This window comes from Anolis sagrei, chromosome 2 (genome assembly GCF_037176765.1).
Source record: "Anolis sagrei isolate rAnoSag1 chromosome 2, rAnoSag1.mat, whole genome shotgun sequence".
NCBI classification, from domain to species: domain Eukaryota; kingdom Metazoa; phylum Chordata; class Lepidosauria; order Squamata; family Dactyloidae; genus Anolis; species Anolis sagrei.
Window position 1 is genome coordinate 175,348,378 of NC_090022.1, and position 18,051 is coordinate 175,366,428.

Sequence of the window (18,051 nt, forward strand, 5' to 3'; positions counted from 1 at the left end):
TTCCCCAAACTCCATCTGTGTTCATATTTGGGCATATTGAGTGCTTGTGCCAAGTTTGGTCCAGATCCATCATTGTTTGAGTCCACAGTGCTCTCTGGATGTAGCTGAACTACAACTCCAAAACTCAAGGTCAATGCCCACCGAATCCTTCCAGTATTTTCTGTTGGTCATGGGAGTTCTGTGTGCCAAGTTTGGTTCAATTCCATTGTTGATGGAGTTCAGAATGCTCTTTGATTGTAGGTGAACTATAAATCCCAGCAACTACAACTCCCAATGACAAAATCATAATTTTTTGAGTGATGGTCACTCCTTGTGTTGTGAGCTGTTTTGTTGCTAAATTTGGTGTGATTTCATTCATTGGTTCTTTTGTTTCTAAGGTACTCATTATGCACAGAGCATTTTTATATATATAGATAGCAAAGTCAAGGATTGCTTTTTGGATATATGTGTGTGTGTATATATACAAACATATTTTCAAGTTGTGGATGATTGAAACTGTGGATGCAGAATCTGAGGATACAGAGGACTGGCTCTACTTGCAAGAGTTTGCCCTTTTCTGCTCCCCAAACCCTCAACTGCAGACAGTTATATTAGGTCATGGCTATTCCCATTTCACTCCCATTACTGAGGCTAGTCCTTTTTTCTCGGCCTTGCCTGGCCTTGGATGGCTGGCTGTCCGGCTGGGATGTCCCCAGCTCTCCACAGTCAGTGACCTAACCAGCTGTGAGCTCCCTCCTCCCTGCCTCCCGCGCTGCCCTTTAAAGTAGGCAATCTGCCTTAATCCTCAACCAAGCGAGGGAACGAAGTAGGGAGAGCGGCAGAGAGAGAAAGAGAGGGAGCAAGCTGAGAGCATGAAACAGGCACAGTCGGGGGGGCTCAGATCCCTTTTGGAAGGAACCCCCTGGTGAAAACTAGGATCGGAGTTGGCATCCAAGGGAGAAGCTAGCAAGGGTCCCAGTGTGGCTCTCCCATGAGAGCAACTGGGGCTAACCTGGCCCTTTCTCCCCACCCAGGGAGAAAGGCCAAAAAGAATGGAAGGTCCTCCTCTACAAGGTGGAGAAACATTTGGGCCAAAGTGCTAGCATCTTTTGGGCAGTGACACATCCGCCCATTCAATCCTTCCAGCCATCCACCCCCAGGAACAAGACAGCAAGATGTCGGAGTCGGAGTGCAACGGAGGACGTGAGTGACCCCATGTCGATGTGTTTGGTTAACCAGGGTGGGGGAAAGGGGTTTGGAGTGAGACAAGTAGGACTTTGACAGCTGAGTCCTTCTGCATGCTTACTCAGATCTTAGAAAACTTGTTGTGTTCAAAGGAACGTCATCCTTAGGATTTAGATTGACTGCAGCCCTATGGAATTAATTCAGAAGCCACTGAGGAATAAAATAGTGGTAAGTAGGGAGTACTGGAATAAATAGGCTTCTAAGGGTTAGCAGAAGATGGCTGATCTGTATTCCAGCTGTTACAAGCGTCAGGCAAAACTTTGGTGTTACGGTGGCTCTTGGAGACAAGGAATGTTGAGATGCTGAAGTTAGAAGTAAGTCAGATTTAGGACGGAAAGACTGACCAAAACAAGAGAGGCCTTTTGATATACAACTGGGGCTGAAATGCAAGTTTAGATGTGTGTGAATTAATAGATGAAGGATGAAGGTTTTTATTCTGATCAGTCTTCACAGAGGTTTCCATTTTGTCTTCCATTTGCTGGAAACATACCGTCGTATATGTTGCACTTTACATTTTTAATGAATGGAAACTGCCTAATTGGTACTTTTGCTGAGGAACACGATATTGAAATTTCTAAAGGCATTTAGAGTCCATCTAAAACCTCCCTCCCCTCTCTTTCCTGCCCACAGCGACGGAGCCTCCTGAAATACCACGCTCGGCGGCTGAGGCTTTTGTGGAGGCAACAGGCCAGGCCCTGGCATGGACGCTGACAAACGGGGGCACAGATACTCTGGGCTCTACAGGAAGCAACGCTCAGAAGAAGAAACTCCAGCACAACAAGCACAAAACCCAGGGCACCAATGTGGTCCATCGTTCACCCCGTGCCCTCTTCTGCCTCAGGCTGAACAATCCCATCCGCCGGGCTGCAATCAGCATCGTTGAATGGAAGCATCCTGCATTTACAAGTTGGGAGGGTGGGGTGGGATTGGTTGCTGTCTTTTTGAGCGGGGAGGGGGTTGGGAAGATCTTTCTGTTTGATTCCTTAACCAAATGTTTCCCAGGCCCTTTGACATCCTCATCCTTATGACCATCTTCGCCAACTGTGTGGCCTTAGGAGTCTATATCCCCTTCCCCGAGGATGACTCCAATGTCGCCAACCACAACTTGGTGAGTACCTTTTATAAGACTGGTTGAAACAAAGTTGTTTGGATGTGGTTGCAGCAATGGGGAAGATATTATGACATACCCTTCAACTGTCCCAGTTTGGAAGGGATGTTGCTGTTTAATCCTCTGCCATCTCACTTTTCCAGCTGATTTAAAAATGTCCTAGCTGCTTTCACCTCTTTCCCTTTCATTCTCAGCTTACTGTGATTGCTACAAACATCTAAACATGCAAAATTAGTCAGTGTTTGATTTATTTAGCAGTGGGAGTGGGAAAGGGAGAGAGCTCAGGCAAACTGCTTCTCCCTCTCCTATCTTGTGCATCTCCTACCACAAACCGGCACAATCTCTTCGATCCTCTGGCCCTTCTTTTGCCCCTTCCTCTATCACAGGCTCGACTTGTGGGAACAAGGGAGAGGGCCTTCTCTGCTGTGGTCCCCCATTTTTGGAACTTGCTACCTAGGGAGATAAGGCAAACCGCTACCCTAGCTGCTTTCAAGAAAGATCTAAACACTTGGCCCTTCTGATGTGCCTTTGGAGAGTTGACCACTCAACTTATTTGTTCGTTTCCATCTACAGTTGTCCTTATGACAAAGCACCTTCCCTTGTCCCTTATAAAGGCCAAACTACACTGCTCCTGCTTCTCGGACTCCTCTCTCATAAATTCACTTTTCATTCCTATCTCACCCAGGGTTTTAACCTTTAACATTTTTTCTCACACATCTGGCCCACCCTTTGTGTTTGATTTTACTATGTCATTTTATTTTGTCTATTTTATTTTACCGTATATGCTTGAATATAAGCCGACCCGAATATAAGCCGAGGCACCTAATTTAGCACAAAAAACTGGGAAAACATATTGACTCGAGTATAAGCTGTGGGTGGGAAATGCATCCACTATGGCTCTATTTCAAAATAAAAATAGATACCAATAAAATTACATTAATTGAGGCATCAATAGGCTAAAGATTTCTGAATATTTACATAAAACTGTAATTTAAGATAAGACTGTACAACTCTTATTAAAACATTATTCTAACCTCCTTCAATGTAAATGTAGTTATTATTAAAATAATTAAAATAATCAAGTAAAATAATGAAAATGCAATAAAAACAGTAATAATAGAGTAAAATAATAAATGTCGTAATAATAGGGTAAAATACTGTAAATGTAATAATAATAATAATAACAATAATAAATAGATTAAAATAATAAATGTAATAATAATAATAGTTAAGTGTAAATACTGCAAGTGTAATAATAATACTGTAAGAGTAATAATACTGTAAGTGTAATAATAATAAATACTGTAAGTGTGATAATAATAGAGCAAAATAATAAATAGAATAATAATAGAGCAAAATAATGCAAATATAATAATTCAGCAGCTACTGGTCAATTTCAAAATAAACATAGACACCAATACAATTACATTAATTGAGGCATCAGTAGATTAAATGTTTTTGAATATTTACATAAAACTGTAATTTGAGATAACACTGTCCAACTCTGATTAAAACATTATTCTCACCTTCTTCAATGTAAATGCGTTTACGTATCCTTCCAATAATAGAGTAAAATAATAAATGCAATAACAATAATAGAGTAAAACAATAAATGTAATAATAACAATAATAAGTAAAATAATAAATGTAATAATAGAATAAAATGATAAATATAGCAATAATGAATAGAGTAAAATAATAAAAGTAATCAAAATAATAATAGTAGTAGTAGTAGTAGTAGTAGTAGAATAAAATAATAAATAATCTTGACTCGAGTATAAGCCGAGGGGGACTTTTTCAGCCTAAAAGGGGGGCTGAAAAACTAGGCTTATACTCGAGTATATACAGTATTTATTATTTAATATATATTTGTTATGATGTATTTCTTTGCTATTTTGTGTATAATTTTGTTGTATTATTTTGGGCTTGGTCTAATGTCAGCCCCCCCAAGTCCCCTTTGGGGAGCTGGTGGCGAGGTATAAATATTATTATTATTATTATTAATAATAATATTATTTATCAATAACTTTTACTATCTTGACTACACTCTGATGTCGCATGGCACCATGTGTCCTAGTTTTTAGCTCCAAAATGTTGGAAGGAATGTAGTAGCTCAGTAGATGAGCTATGCTTGTTTTGCATGCTTATACATTGAACTCCAGACATTTTCAGTTCAAACTATTTTGAACAGCTGGTTGGACAGCAGTTCTCAGACCCCTGAGAATTGGTCTCAACCTAACTAGGCAGCACTGAGCTAGAGGGACAAATAGCCTGAACACACCTGGCAGCTTCAGATAAAGCCATGAAGCATGGTTCCCAGTTGCCTTCTTCTTAGCGACTGTATTAATTTAAAGAACCTAGAAATCCAGATCAGGGCCTTTCTTTTTCTCCCCCATCCCTCCTTCCGCCTTCTCCTAACCCAATAACCTCTTACTCCTAGCATCCTTCCTTAATTATTCCATCTTTACCTCTTGATTTCTGCCAAAGGCAACACGTTAATGCTAATTAAAACTATTATCTCTTAATAACCATTAATCCACCACCTGACTGAGGCCAGCTGAGGCAACTGCCCCCACCCCTCTGCCTTGTCTTCCTCGGCCGTCATGAAACTGGCCTGATTCAAGCAACTAGCAGAGGATCTTGAAGCGATCATTGAGTGGCTCTCCCGTGAAACTGAATTCATCTGCTGATTGCAACTGGGGTCAGCGCTAGAGTTGGAGCTCAGCTTCCCCAGAGTAAATCCAGAATAATCCCTTGGTGAAACTGGATGGTGGCCAGTTCCTGATTCCCGTTACCTTCTCTGGGGGTAAATCCAGATATACTTGAAAGTACTGAGGTCAGGGGCAGAACCCAATCTCATTTCTCTATCCTGTCCCTTTACCTGAAATATAATCATGGAGAAATGCACAGATCCCACACTGCACATAATTTACAATGGCAAAAGGAAGAGCTGGGTTCTCAGTTGCAAGTGAGGAAATACTGTATATACTCGAGTATAAGCCTAGTTTTTCCGTCCTTTTTCTAGGCTGAAATTGTCTCCCCCGGCTTATACTCGAGTCAATGTTATTTGTTATTTTACTTTGCTGTTGTTGTTGTTGTTGCAATTATTATTATATTATTGTTGTTATTACATTTATTATTTTACTCTATTTATTATTGTTATTGTTACATTTATTATTTTACTCTATTATTATTACATTTATTATTTTACTCTATTTGTTATTGTTATTGTTACATTTATTAATTTACTCTATTATTATTATTATTATTATTATTATTGTTATTATTATTTTGCTCTATTTATTATTATTGGAGGACATGTAAGCATATTTACATTGAAGAAGGTTAGAATAATGGTTTAATCAGAGTTGGACAGTGTTATCTTGAATTAGTTTTATGTAAATATTCAAAAACATTTAACCTACGAATGCTTAAATTAATATAATTTTATTGGTATCTATTTTTATTTTGAAATTTACTAGTAGCTGATGCATTTTCCACCCTTGGCTTATACTCGAGTCAATACATTTTCCCAGTTTTTTGTGGTAAAATTAGGTGCTTCGGCTTATATTCGGGTGGGCTTATACTCGAGTATATACGGTAATTTACCAGTACACAAAAAAGTGAAAGGAGTGATGGGGAGTACTTAGTGGATGGCATTCTGTTTTTGGTTGTGCAGGAAAGTGATTCCTTTTGGAGAGGATAGAGCAGGGATGAACTATATACCTGCATCCCTGACTCTATATAGGTCTATCGGCTTTTTTCTCCATGCTGCTAAATAGGGTGTATGCTTCCATGCTGCCATACTTACAGTGCAAACATATATTCCCTGCTGGCGTTTGTATTTGTGTGTCACTCCTGGCTCTGTAAGCTGCTCATGTCGGTGTTGAACTGAGATGTTGCTAATCCAGAGAGATCCTCATCATTTTTGTTTCTAGATCAAAATTTCCTCTCACCGCTTCTGATCTTGGCTTCCTAGAACCAGAACCATGGGCCTTTTGTAATAGTTGCAGATGGAGCTCTTTGAGATTGCCCAGGTTTTGCAACATTTGATATGGCTTTTACTTTTGAAGCCCAAATATTCATTTATCATGTCAGGGGCAGACCAAACAGTTACATTGCATTTTTAATCAAACAAACCACAAAGATTGCAAGCTTGGTAGTTGATTAAATGTCCTTTGACCAGTAGCTGGCCACATGGAGTGCCTCTGGTGTTGCTGCAAGAAGGTCCTCCATTGTGCATGTAGCAGGGCTCAGGCTGCATTGGAGCAGGTGGTCTGTAGTTTGCTCTTCTCCACACTCGCATGTCGTGAATTCCACTTTGTAGCCCCATTTCTCCAGGTTGGCTCTGCATCTCATGGTGCCAGAGCGCAGTCTGTTCAGTGCCTTCCAAGTCACCCAGTTTTCTGTGTGCCCAGGACAGAGTCTCTCATTTGGTATCAGCCATTGTTTGAGGTTCTGGGCTTGAGCCTGCCACTTTTGGACCCTTGCTTGCTGAGTTGTTCCAGCGAGTGTCTCTGTAGATCTTAGAAAACTATTTCTTGATTAAAGTCGTTGACGTGCTGGCTGATATCCAAACAGGGGATGAGCTGGAGATGTCACTGCCTTGGTCCTTTCACTATTAGTTGCTTCTTCCCGGCGGATGTCAGGTGGTGCAATACTGGCTAAAGAGTGTAATTTCTCCAGTGGTGCAGGGCGCAGACACCCTGTGATACTGTGGCATGTTTCATTAAGAGCCACATCTACTGTTTTAGCGTGGTGAGATGTGTTCCACTCTGGGCATGCGTACTCAGCAACAGAGTAGCATAGCACAAGGGCAGATGTTTTCACTGTGTCTGGTTGTGATCTCCAGGTTGTGCCAATCAGCTTTCGTATGATATTATTTCTAGCGCCCACTTTTTGTTTGATGTTCAGGCAGTGCTTCTTGTAGGTCAGAGCACGGTCCAGAGTGACTCCCAGATATTTGGGTGCTCTGCAATGCTCCAGTGGGATTCCCTCCCAGGTAATCCTCAGAGCCCGGGATGCTTGTCTGTTCTTGAGGTGAAAAGCACATGTCTGTGTTTTTGATGGATTAGGTATCAGCTGGTTTTCCCTTTAATAGGCAGTAAGAGTACCTAGGACTTCGGAGAGCTTCTGTTCAACCATCAAGCCCCAATGATGTGATTAATATATATTTCTCAGGATCTAAATTCTGGAAAAATTAATGTGTGCCTTCTTGGACTCCTTTCTCCCCACACTGTAGGAACAAGTGGAATATATTTTTCTCATCATCTTCACGATAGAAACGTTTCTCAAGATCCTGGCCTATGGTCTGGTCATGCATCCTAGCGCCTACATCCGGAATGGCTGGAACCTTCTCGATTTTGTTATTGTTGTGGTGGGGTGAGTATAAATATAAATGAATGAATAGATAAGAATAATCATTTGTCTTTTAATTGATATACTCTGAATAGCTTTGTTGGTCTTTGTTGCATGCCTTCAAGTTATTTCTGACTTATGGGAACCCTATCATGAGGTTTTCTTGACAAGATTTGTTCAGAAGAGGTTTTTCATTGCATTCCTCTGAGGCCAGACGATTTGCTCAAGGTCTCCCAGTGGGTTTTCATGGGCAAAAGCAGGGTGCAATACAGGTCGCTAGAGTAGTAATAATGCTGAAACCCTTACACCATTTTGGACATCTTGCTTTTTAACAAAAACATTGCATCTGTTTTTACTTAGGTCTTTCAAAGTACTTCAAACTGTATTTGCTTCAATGTTTGTATGCTGATTTGACTTCCAGTATTGGAGAAATGGTGCCATATAAATGAAATAATAATAATAATAATAATAATAATAATAATAATTGTAGTTAAAAAAAGGATTACAAAACTCTAGGTTGTCTTATCATCAGAAATTTCTTACAATGGGCTATATGAGAAGTACAGAGATTTGCTTCATTGGCAGTGATTTGTCTTTACTTAGCAATGAACAGAAGTCTGTGCCCCATACTCCCTTGGAAGATGTGTAAGATGACAAAACAATGCATTAAATACATTTTAGTTTTATAAGAGCTGCCACTAAGAAGTAAAATGGATTTGTTTTCATATTCTGATACATCTGTCACACAAATATTATTTGGATGGCACAGAAGAACAGTTTATTCACTCATGGGTTGTTCCTTTGCATGCCAACCTTCTCATTTGCCATGTAAGGGAATGACCTGTAATTGAGTAGATTGGTTCTCCTGCATCCAAGAATGAACAAACATTCATGGTGACCCCTAACCTCTCACTTTTGAGATCAACTCTATGGATGCTGGAGTAATTCCACAAGATGGCTCTAGTCCATTAATTTCCCCCTGCATTAGGTATCTAATATTAGGCAATTGGTTTGAGGGATGATAGCCCACCAAGGATCAGGAGTTCTGAAATTTTGTTTGAACTTTGAGCAAATAATTATCCATTTCTCTTCAAGAGTTAGAAAAAATGGGGCAAGCTAAGGAGAAGAGATGCCACAGGGACAGTTGTGCCTTCAATATGATTAAAGCTGACAGCACAAAAAGCTTGCACAGTGGAGCTTCTACTTAAGAGCATCTTAACTTAAGAGTGTTTTGAGTTCAGAGCTATAGCTTGGCCTGGATTTTGCTTTGACATAAGAGTAGTGTTTTGAGTTCAGAGTTAGCACCAGAGGGAGTGTTAGGTATGAAAATGCAGGGTTTTAAGGGAGCAGTCTCTGTGCCTCGTGCCTCTGTGCCTCATGGTCTTGTCCACTTTGGGAGACTGCTGTCTGCTTTGCTGTTATCCCCTTTAAGGAACTTTGGGTTAGTTGATTTTGTGTGGTTTTTATTCCTGGTATGTTTGGCTTCATGAAGAGAGAGGCAGTGAGAGACCAAGAGAGGGAAGGAGGTTGGAATGAGTACTGTGTGAAGAAAATGGTGCTTCTGCATCTTCACTTTATGTTTCTGCTTTCTTGCGCTTCTACCAATTTAAAGTTGATATTTCTTTTTTTACTGTTCCATGTGAATGTGTATTTATACCATATTTGTTATTTATAGAGTACACTTTCTTATTTAAAAACATGTAACAAAAAAGGGGGGGGGGGGCAGGAGGCCCAAATGGATTAATACAATTTCATGCATTTCAATGCACAAGTTTGCTTTGAGATAAGAGTATTTTGAATTAAGAGCTCAGTCACAGAACAAGTTAAGCTCTTAAGTCGAGGTACCACTGTATGAAGAAATGAAATGGCTGCCATGTAGTAGTCACTGTTAGTAAGTTAGTGGATCTTTCCATACTTTAAAAGACTTATCCAAGGCATTGAATCCTGTCCTCAAAATTTGTTTAGTACCTTGGATAGCTCTTTTAAGACACTTCCTGGTAATGTGCACCTTACTTAGTGGATCCAACATTTTCTCCTTTAGCCTGTTCAGCGTCATCCTGGAACAATTTTCTCACAAACCTGGAGAAGCCCATCACATGAGTGGGAAGCCGGGTGGGTTTGATGTCAAAGCTCTGAGAGCCTTTCGTGTCTTGCGACCTCTGCGCCTCGTCTCTGGTGTCCCCAGTAAGCATTTCTCTTATCTCATTATGTATAACTTGAGTTCTTCTTATTATATGGGTAGTCACACTGGTCTACCTATTGCCTGTGTGCCTCAAGGATCACAATGGTGCTGTAATATATATGGGCTTGGTGCTTTATGAAATTGAATGCCCATAGAATAATGTACAGCTGCTCTATTATGCTCCAATGCTATTATAGCTCTACACTTATCTGGCTCCCCATACTCTATATTATTGTATGATGTTTTATGATGTTTTTACTGTTTTATTGTTCTAATTGTATTTTTATGATGTATACATTGCAAGCATAGTTCTTGCCTATGTGAGGCTGCCCTGAGTCCCCCTTGTGGGATAGAAGAATATGAAATAAATAATAATAAATAAATTATGGCATCCTATTATATTTCATATTCCATATACTCCACATCTTGATACTCCACATGATAGCATCCTATTGCAGGGCTGGAATGCTTTCATTTCACACTGTACTAGGTCACCATGCAGTGTCATATTACATCTAACTTTTAACTTGCTGCATTGGACCACAGGCACTGCACCACCTTGAACAGGATCAAATGTTAGTTTGCATTCACACACACTGAATGGCCCAAAAATACCATTCAACCACATGAGTACACTTTTTGTGCTATATACACAGCTTATTGACACACCTCATGACTTCCTGTGCTTGCTTGTTGTGTTGCAGTTTGATTTTTTTTCCATGTCAGGAGCAACTTGAGAAACTGCAAGTCGCTTCTGATGTGATAGAATTGGCTGTCTGCAAGGACATTGCCCAGGGGATGCCCGGATGTTTTATGTTTTACCATCCTTATGGGAGGCTTCTCTCATGTCCCTGCATGGGAAGCTGAAGCTGACAGAGGGAGCTCAACCTGTTCTCCCCGGATTCGAACCGCTGACCTCTCAGTCAGCACTCCTGCTGGAATAAGGTTTCACCCATTACACCACCGGGAGCTCCTGCTTTGCAGTTAATACCTCTTTATTACGTGCTTTGTACACCACACAAGCATATTCACTGCAATAATAATAATAATAATAATAATACTTTATTTATAACCTGCTACCATCTCCCCGAAGGGACTCGGGGCAGCTTACACGAGGCCAAGCCCGTCAAATACAAATACAACAATACATCCCCAAACAAGCAAGTAAATAAAACAATATAAATTATACAATTGAACATATAAGCCATGAACGGTTGGGACCCGCCTACCTGTGGGACCGCATTTCTCTGTACGAACCCACACAATCTCTTCGTTCATCTGGGGAGGCCCTGCTCTCGCTCCCACCTCCCTCGCAGGCGTGATTGGTGGGGACGAGTGAGAGGGCCTTCTCCGTGGTGGCCCCCCGACTCTGGAACTCACTCCCCAAGGATATCAGACAAGCCCCCACCGTGGTAGTCGTTAGGATGAGCTTGAAAACGTGGCTGTTCCAGTGTGCCTTCCCTGAATAAAGGAAACAATTTCCTGCAAAATATCCCGAGAAGCACTTTAATTACCCATTGGGTTGCTCTCTAGTTTTGGTTTAAAACCCTCCTACTAGATACATCCTCTGTTCATGCCCAGCCATAGGTTTTTAAATTCTTGTGTGTTGTTGTCTACTTGTGAGTTATATTAATTGTATTGTTTATTTTTTTTATTGCTTGTTGTTTTTGATGTGTTGTTGGGCTTGGCCTCATGTAAGCTGCTCTGAGTCCCTTGGGGAGATGGTGGCGGGGTATAAATAAAGTATTATTATTATTATTATTATTATTATTATCATTAACACACAAAAGATTTACAAACATTATGGCAGGGCCGGATGTAGATTAAAATTTTGAACAGTGTAGTATGTTGACGTTTAATAGACTACTGTGAGTGAACTGCCTCTGCTTATACTTGGAACCTGGCTTAGAATCAGGTCATCGACAAATGATTTAGTTCTCTCTACACATGACTGTGTTAAAAAAAGATAAGATTCCCTCTTCTAATTGTACTTTATTCTCAAGAGAAAAAGGATGTCTATCCTAGGCTGTGCAAGCTCTGTCTGTCAGGTCAATTGAGGCTGCCATGCATATTGAAACAATACTCTATTGCAAGACTTCAGAATGAATGCTTTTAACTTGAATCCTTCCCTCCCACTAGGCCTGCACATTGTTTTGAATTCCATCATGAAAGCCATGGTTCCCCTTCTGCACATTGCACTGCTTGTCCTTTTCGTCATCATCATCTATGCCATCATTGGTTTGGAGCTCTTCATTGGCCGGATGCACAAGACTTGCTTCATCATTGGTTCAGGTATAGTTCAGCACCTTCTGGCAAAGAAGGAGAGAGGGGAACCCTTGGCTTTCCATTTCCAAAACTCTCGGGAATGGGATCAGTCCAATTGGATGAAATTTGCATGAGAACTATGTGGCTGAATTTAAATTGTGCACACAATTAAAGCAGTGCAATTTCATTACAACTGTCATTGCAGCATCCTATGGAATGTATTGTCGAAGGCTTTCATGGCCGGAATCACTGGGTTGTTGTAGGTTTTTTCAGGCTATATGGCCATGTTTGAGAGGCATTCTCTCCTGACATTTCGCCTGCATCTATGGCAAGCATCCTCAGAAGTTGTGAGGTCCTCACTACCTCTGAGGATGCTTGCCATAGATGCAGGCGAAACGTCAGGAGAGAATGCCTCTAGAACATGGCTATATAGCCTGAAAAAACCTACAACAATCCATCCTATGGAATCCCAAGATTTGTAGTTCCAAGAAGTACAGTGTTTAGCACTCTTAGCCAAAGTGCTAGTGTCTCACCAAACAAAAAACTCGAGGATTGCTGCCATGGAGGAAGTTAAGTTGTGCTTTAATTCTGTGGTCTGAAAAAGCTCTGGCTAAACAAAATTTTTGCAATTTTGAAGAAGATAATCTTCAAAGATATTCCAATTTGGCAGAAAAAAACAAAATGCAAAGATTCAGAATGGGGGAAGCATGGCTCGAGAGCAGTACGTGTGAAAAAACATCTTGGAGTCCTTGTGGACAAGTTAAACATGAGCCAATAATGTGATGTGGCGGCAAAAAAACGCCAATGAGATTTTGGCCTGCATCAATAGGAGTCTAGTGTCTAGATCCAGGGAAGTCATGCTACCCCTCTATTCTGTCTCGGTTAGACCACATCTGGAATATTGTGTCCAATTCTGGGCACCACAACTGAAGGGAGATGTTAGATGTGTCCAGAGGAGGGCAACTAAAATGATCAAGGGTCTGGAGAACAAACCCTATGAGGAGCAGCTTAAAGAGCTGGGCATGTTTAGCCTGAAGAAGAGAAGGCTGAGAGGAGACATGATAGCCATGTATAAATCCATGAGAGGAAGTCATAGGGAGAAGGGAGCAAGCTTGTTTTCTGTTGCCTTGGAGACTAGGACGTGGAACAATGGTTTCAAACTACAAGAAAGGAGATTCCATCTGAACATGAGGAAGAACTTCCTGACTGTCAGAGCTGTTCAGCAGTGGAACTCTCTGCACTGGAGTGTGGTGGAGGCTCCTTCTTTGGAGGCTTTTAAGCAGAGGCTGGATGGCCATCTGTCGGGGATGCTTTGAATGCAATTTTCCTGCTTTTTGGCAGGGGGTTGGACTGGATGGCCCATGAGGTCTTTTCCAACTCTATGATTCTTTCATGTACTTTTCATGCATTTTTGTGATGCTAAGAAACTCCTGGTATTTCAATAGTAAAAGTTGTGTTCTGATTTTGAAAAGTTAAAAATTTGGTTTTAAAATGTTAAATAGAATAAGCCAATATGGAAAATGCCATAAGAAATTCCAAGTGGGTAAACTGATCTCTTTACATGTGATTTTGAATGACCCTTGGCGAAGAGGGAATACTGAAAATATTGGGAATATTTCAACATGTTCAAATACTTTTGTAAAACTAGGCTGAGCATGGGAATAAAGCAGGCGTGCACAACATCTAGCCCATGGCCCGGATGTGGCCTTCAAAGGGCTTCCCTCATCAGGCCCTTTGAAGGAGGTGGTCTTCCCCTTCACTTGTTAGCCCTTCCCCTGCAGCCCTGTAATAGACTATTCCTTTTCTTCCCGATTTCCGATTTCTCCGATTTCTCAACCACCTGGCAGATCTGGAAGCAGAGGAGGACCCATCACCTTGTGCCTTCTCTGGGCATGGCCGGGAGTGCACAGTGAACAACAGTGAGTGCCGTGGCAAGTGGGAAGGACCCAATGGTGGCATCACTAACTTTGACAACTTCTTCTTTGCCATGCTGACCGTTTTCCAGTGCATCACCATGGAAGGCTGGACTGATGTGCTCTACTGGGTGAGTCAACTGGGAAGGGTTTGGGGAACTGCATGGCTAATACTTCCCCAAGATAATTAATGCAGTATGATCCATCTAGATGTGTAGCTCCTATCTCAACCTTTATATTCTTTTTTCCCCAGATGCAGGATGCAATGGGTCATGAACTGCCCTGGCTTTATTTTGTTAGCCTTGTCATCTTTGGTTCTTTCTTCGTACTCAATCTCGTTTTGGGTGTTCTCAGTGGGTAAGTCAGAACTCTAGCATTTATTCCATGTGAATTGGATCAGCCATGGTTGTGGGGAAATGCATCAGCCTTTTATTAACGTTACGGTAATACGTATTCAGTTTGCTAGACTGAGGTTAATCTCCACACCAGGGGCTAAAAGTAACCTCTGAAGTAGGTTCACAATAAGATGATCCGTATTCTACACCAGGAAAAGCTTACTGTATATACTCGAGTATAAGCCTAGCTTTTCAACTCTTTAAAGCTGACTGGCACAACCTGGAGATCACAACCAGACACAGTGAAGACATCTGCCCTTGCGCTATACTACTCTGCTGCTGAGTATGCATGCCCAGTGTGGAACACATCTCACCATGCTAAAACAGTGGATGTGGCTCTTAATGAGACATGCCGCATTATCACAGGGTGTCTGCGCCCTACACCACTGGAGAAATTACACTGTTTAGCCGGTATTGCACCACCCGACATCTTCCGGTAAGTAGCAACCAATAGTGAAAGGACCAAGGCAGTGACACCCCCAGCTCATCCCCTTCTTATATATTTTTCCACTTGTGATCCCCTTTCTGAACTTTTATGCAACCTCAGATATATAGATATATAAAATAACTATACAAATCAAATATGTACTAATAACAAATCAGCAGTAGCAAGACTTGCAAAACAATCTGATTTTACTTTTTACTTTTTACTAGCCATCCCTTGCCACTCATTGCTATGGCCCAGTCTGTGTGTTTTGTGTGTATATATATTTGAGTATATGTGTGTTTGTGTATATACATGGTTTTGCACATGTGATGTAATGTAAATTTTGGGTTTTGGCTTTTTAAGTCTCTTCTGCTGTGTTTTTCAGTGTTTTTATGAGTGATGGTCACTCTTTGGCTTGATAGGTGTATTGTGTCGAAATTTGGTGTCAATTTACCCAGAGGTTTTTGAGTTATGTTAATCCCACAAACAAACATTACATTTTTATTTATATAGACTAGCTGTACCCGCCACACATTGCTGTCGCTAACCTTCCCTCCCTCTTTCTCTTCTTTCTTTCTCTACTGCCTTTCCTTCCTTTATCCTTCCTTCCCTTTTTTTCTTTTTTTCTCTCCTTCCTTCCTTCCTTCTCTTCTTCCCTTCCATTTCCCCCCTTTTCTTTCCCTTCCTCTTTCTCCCCATTCTTCCTTCTCTACCTATTCTTGGACCGCAACTCCCAGCAGTCCTCCTGATCCATCTACCTACCTACCTACCTATCTCTATCTAATCTATCTATCTGGAGGATTGCTGGGAGTTGCCGTCCAGGAATACGAAATTGGAAATATGCAGAGATTGGGATGGTCTCAAAGAAATCCTAGGAAAAGAAAGCTTTCAGCTTGGAAGCAGTGTATCCTCTCTTAAAGGGCCTGGTCTAGGGGCATGCTGGGAGCTATAGAAGAGAGTGTGGATATGCTATTGTGTGCTTTGTTTGCCACATGTGTTTTTTTTGCTTTTTAAGCCCCTTCCACTGTGTTTTTCAGTGTTTTTATGAGTGATGGTCACTCGTTGGCCTGATAGGTGTATTGTGTCCAAATTTGGTGTCAATTTGTCCAGTGGTTTTTGAGTTATGTTAAGCCCATAAACTAACATAACATTTTATTTATATAGACTAGCTTTCCCCTGCCACGCGTTGCTGTGGCCCACATGGGGGTTCTGTGTGGGAAGTTTGGCTCAATTCAATCGTTGGTGGGGTTCAGAATGCTCTGTGATTGTAAGTGAACTATAAATCCCAGCAACAACAACAACTCCCAAATGTCAAGATTCTATTTTCCCCAAACTCCACCAGTGTTCACATTTGGGGATATTGAGTATTCTTGTAGAGTTTGGTCCAGATCCATCATTGTTTGAGTCCACAGTGATCTCTGGATGTAGGTGAACTACAACTCCAAAACCAAAGGACACTGCCCACCAAACCCTTCCAGTATTTTCTGTTGGTCATGGGAGAACTGTTTGAGAACATGTTTGGTTCAATTTCATCGTTGGTGTAGTTCAGAATGTTTATTTATTTGGTATGCTTGTATACCGCTAATATCTCAGCCTGTGCGGCGACTCATTGCGGTTTACAACATGTTAAAATATACAATTCAATGTTGTTTGATTGTAGGTGAACTATAAATCCCAGCAACTTCAACTCCCAAATGACAAAATCAACTTTATTTGAGTGAAAGACATACATTGGCTTGTTAGGTGTATTGTGTCCAAATTTCATGTCAATTCATCTAGTGGTTTTTGAGTTATGAAAATCCCACAAATGAACATTACATTTTTATTTATATAGATGAAGTACAGTTGAAGAATTTTCTGCATGTTGCTAACAGATTTGTGTAAATGTCTAAAACAGTCACTACTTTTGTCAAATTTTTGTGATCTCCATTTTCTCTTATGAGACCCCATTTGGGGTCAGTTCTGGCTGATAAAAAACAGCACTTTAGTCTACTTTTGTTTAAGTGAGCGTGAATGGAAACAGAGATCGGCAAGACACTGAAACTTTACCTCTTGGTGTGGATAATCTAACTTAGCCCAGTCTTTGGGTTTATGAATTTTCAACCTGTATTTAAAAAAAACAAAACATTTTCACATATATATTCTCTCCTGTGAGAATTGGAACCATTTAGAGAATCCATACAGACCTACCTTTAGGCTGCAACCATTCCAGACTTCAAAAAAAAAAGATAACTTTAATAGTGTGTGTCAGGACGAGCTGTTTGGATTTAACAACAGTAAGCAGTACTTTGCATTTAGATTGTGAGTTTCTATTGTTCAGTGTGCTTCATATTTTTGTAATCCTTGCCCTAACCTGTAAAGTAGGTCATAATTATTATTCCTTTAATAATAAGGGGAAGAGCTATTGAGACAGAGAGAGAATGGCATGCTGAAAGTTACGGGTGAAGATCGTAATATGTTGTTTACTGCTCTATTCATGTATAAATTGCCATCAAACTAAGTTATGTTAAACCCACAAACAAACATAGCATTTTTATTTATATAGATGAAGTACAGTTGAAGCATTTTCTGCATGTTGCTAACAGATTTGTGTAAATGTCCACAACAGTCACTACTTTTGCCAAATTTTTGTGCCCTCCATTTTCTCTTATGAGACCCCATTTGGGGTCAGTTCTGACTGTTTAAAAGCATCACTTTAGTCTACTTTTGTTTAAATGTGGGTCAAAAGTCACAAAGCTATCTGATGCTTTAATATTTTTTTGAAAAAAGTGTGAAAAGATTCTGATGTATTGTCAAAAGCTTTCATGGCCGGAATCACTGGGTTGTTGTAGGTTTTTCGGGCTGTATGGCCATGTTTTAGAAGCATTCTCTCCTGACGTTTCTCCTGCATCTATGGCAGGCATCCTCACAACCTCTGAGGATGCCTGCTATAGATGCAGGCGAAACGTCGGGAGAGAATGCTTCTACAACATGACCATACAGTCCGAAAAACTTATAACAATCTACATGCAATGTGTTGCAATTTCCTGTATAGATTTTATATAATGCTATGTTATTGTAAATTAAAAACCAAAAATTAAAGGATTATTAAATATTGCAACCCCTTTGTGGCTTTTGGCTCACCCTGTATAAGTTGAGGGGAGGTTTTGGCGCCAAAATTATGCATTTTGTGATGAACC

The 18,051-nt window shown here is 40.6% G+C and overlaps 1 protein-coding gene across 3 annotated transcripts in view; it reads left to right on the forward strand.

Annotated features, from left to right (window-relative positions):
* Nucleotides 1-766: 766 nt before the first annotated feature.
* CACNA1F (calcium voltage-gated channel subunit alpha1 F) overlaps nt 767-18,051 on the forward strand; it is a 110,603-nt gene continuing 93,318 nt past the window's right edge. For all 3 annotated transcript variants that reach the window (XM_067464181.1, XM_067464182.1, XM_067464183.1), the window contains exons 1-8: nt 767-1,182; nt 1,855-2,113; nt 2,227-2,332; nt 7,575-7,714; nt 9,732-9,874; nt 12,012-12,164; nt 13,985-14,181; nt 14,304-14,407. In XM_067464181.1, the coding sequence (XP_067320282.1) occupies nt 1,155-1,182; nt 1,855-2,113; nt 2,227-2,332; nt 7,575-7,714; nt 9,732-9,874; nt 12,012-12,164; nt 13,985-14,181; nt 14,304-14,407 (1,130 nt within the window). In that variant the 5' untranslated portion in view covers nt 767-1,154. The remainder of the gene's footprint in view (nt 1,183-1,854; nt 2,114-2,226; nt 2,333-7,574; nt 7,715-9,731; nt 9,875-12,011; nt 12,165-13,984; nt 14,182-14,303; nt 14,408-18,051) is intronic.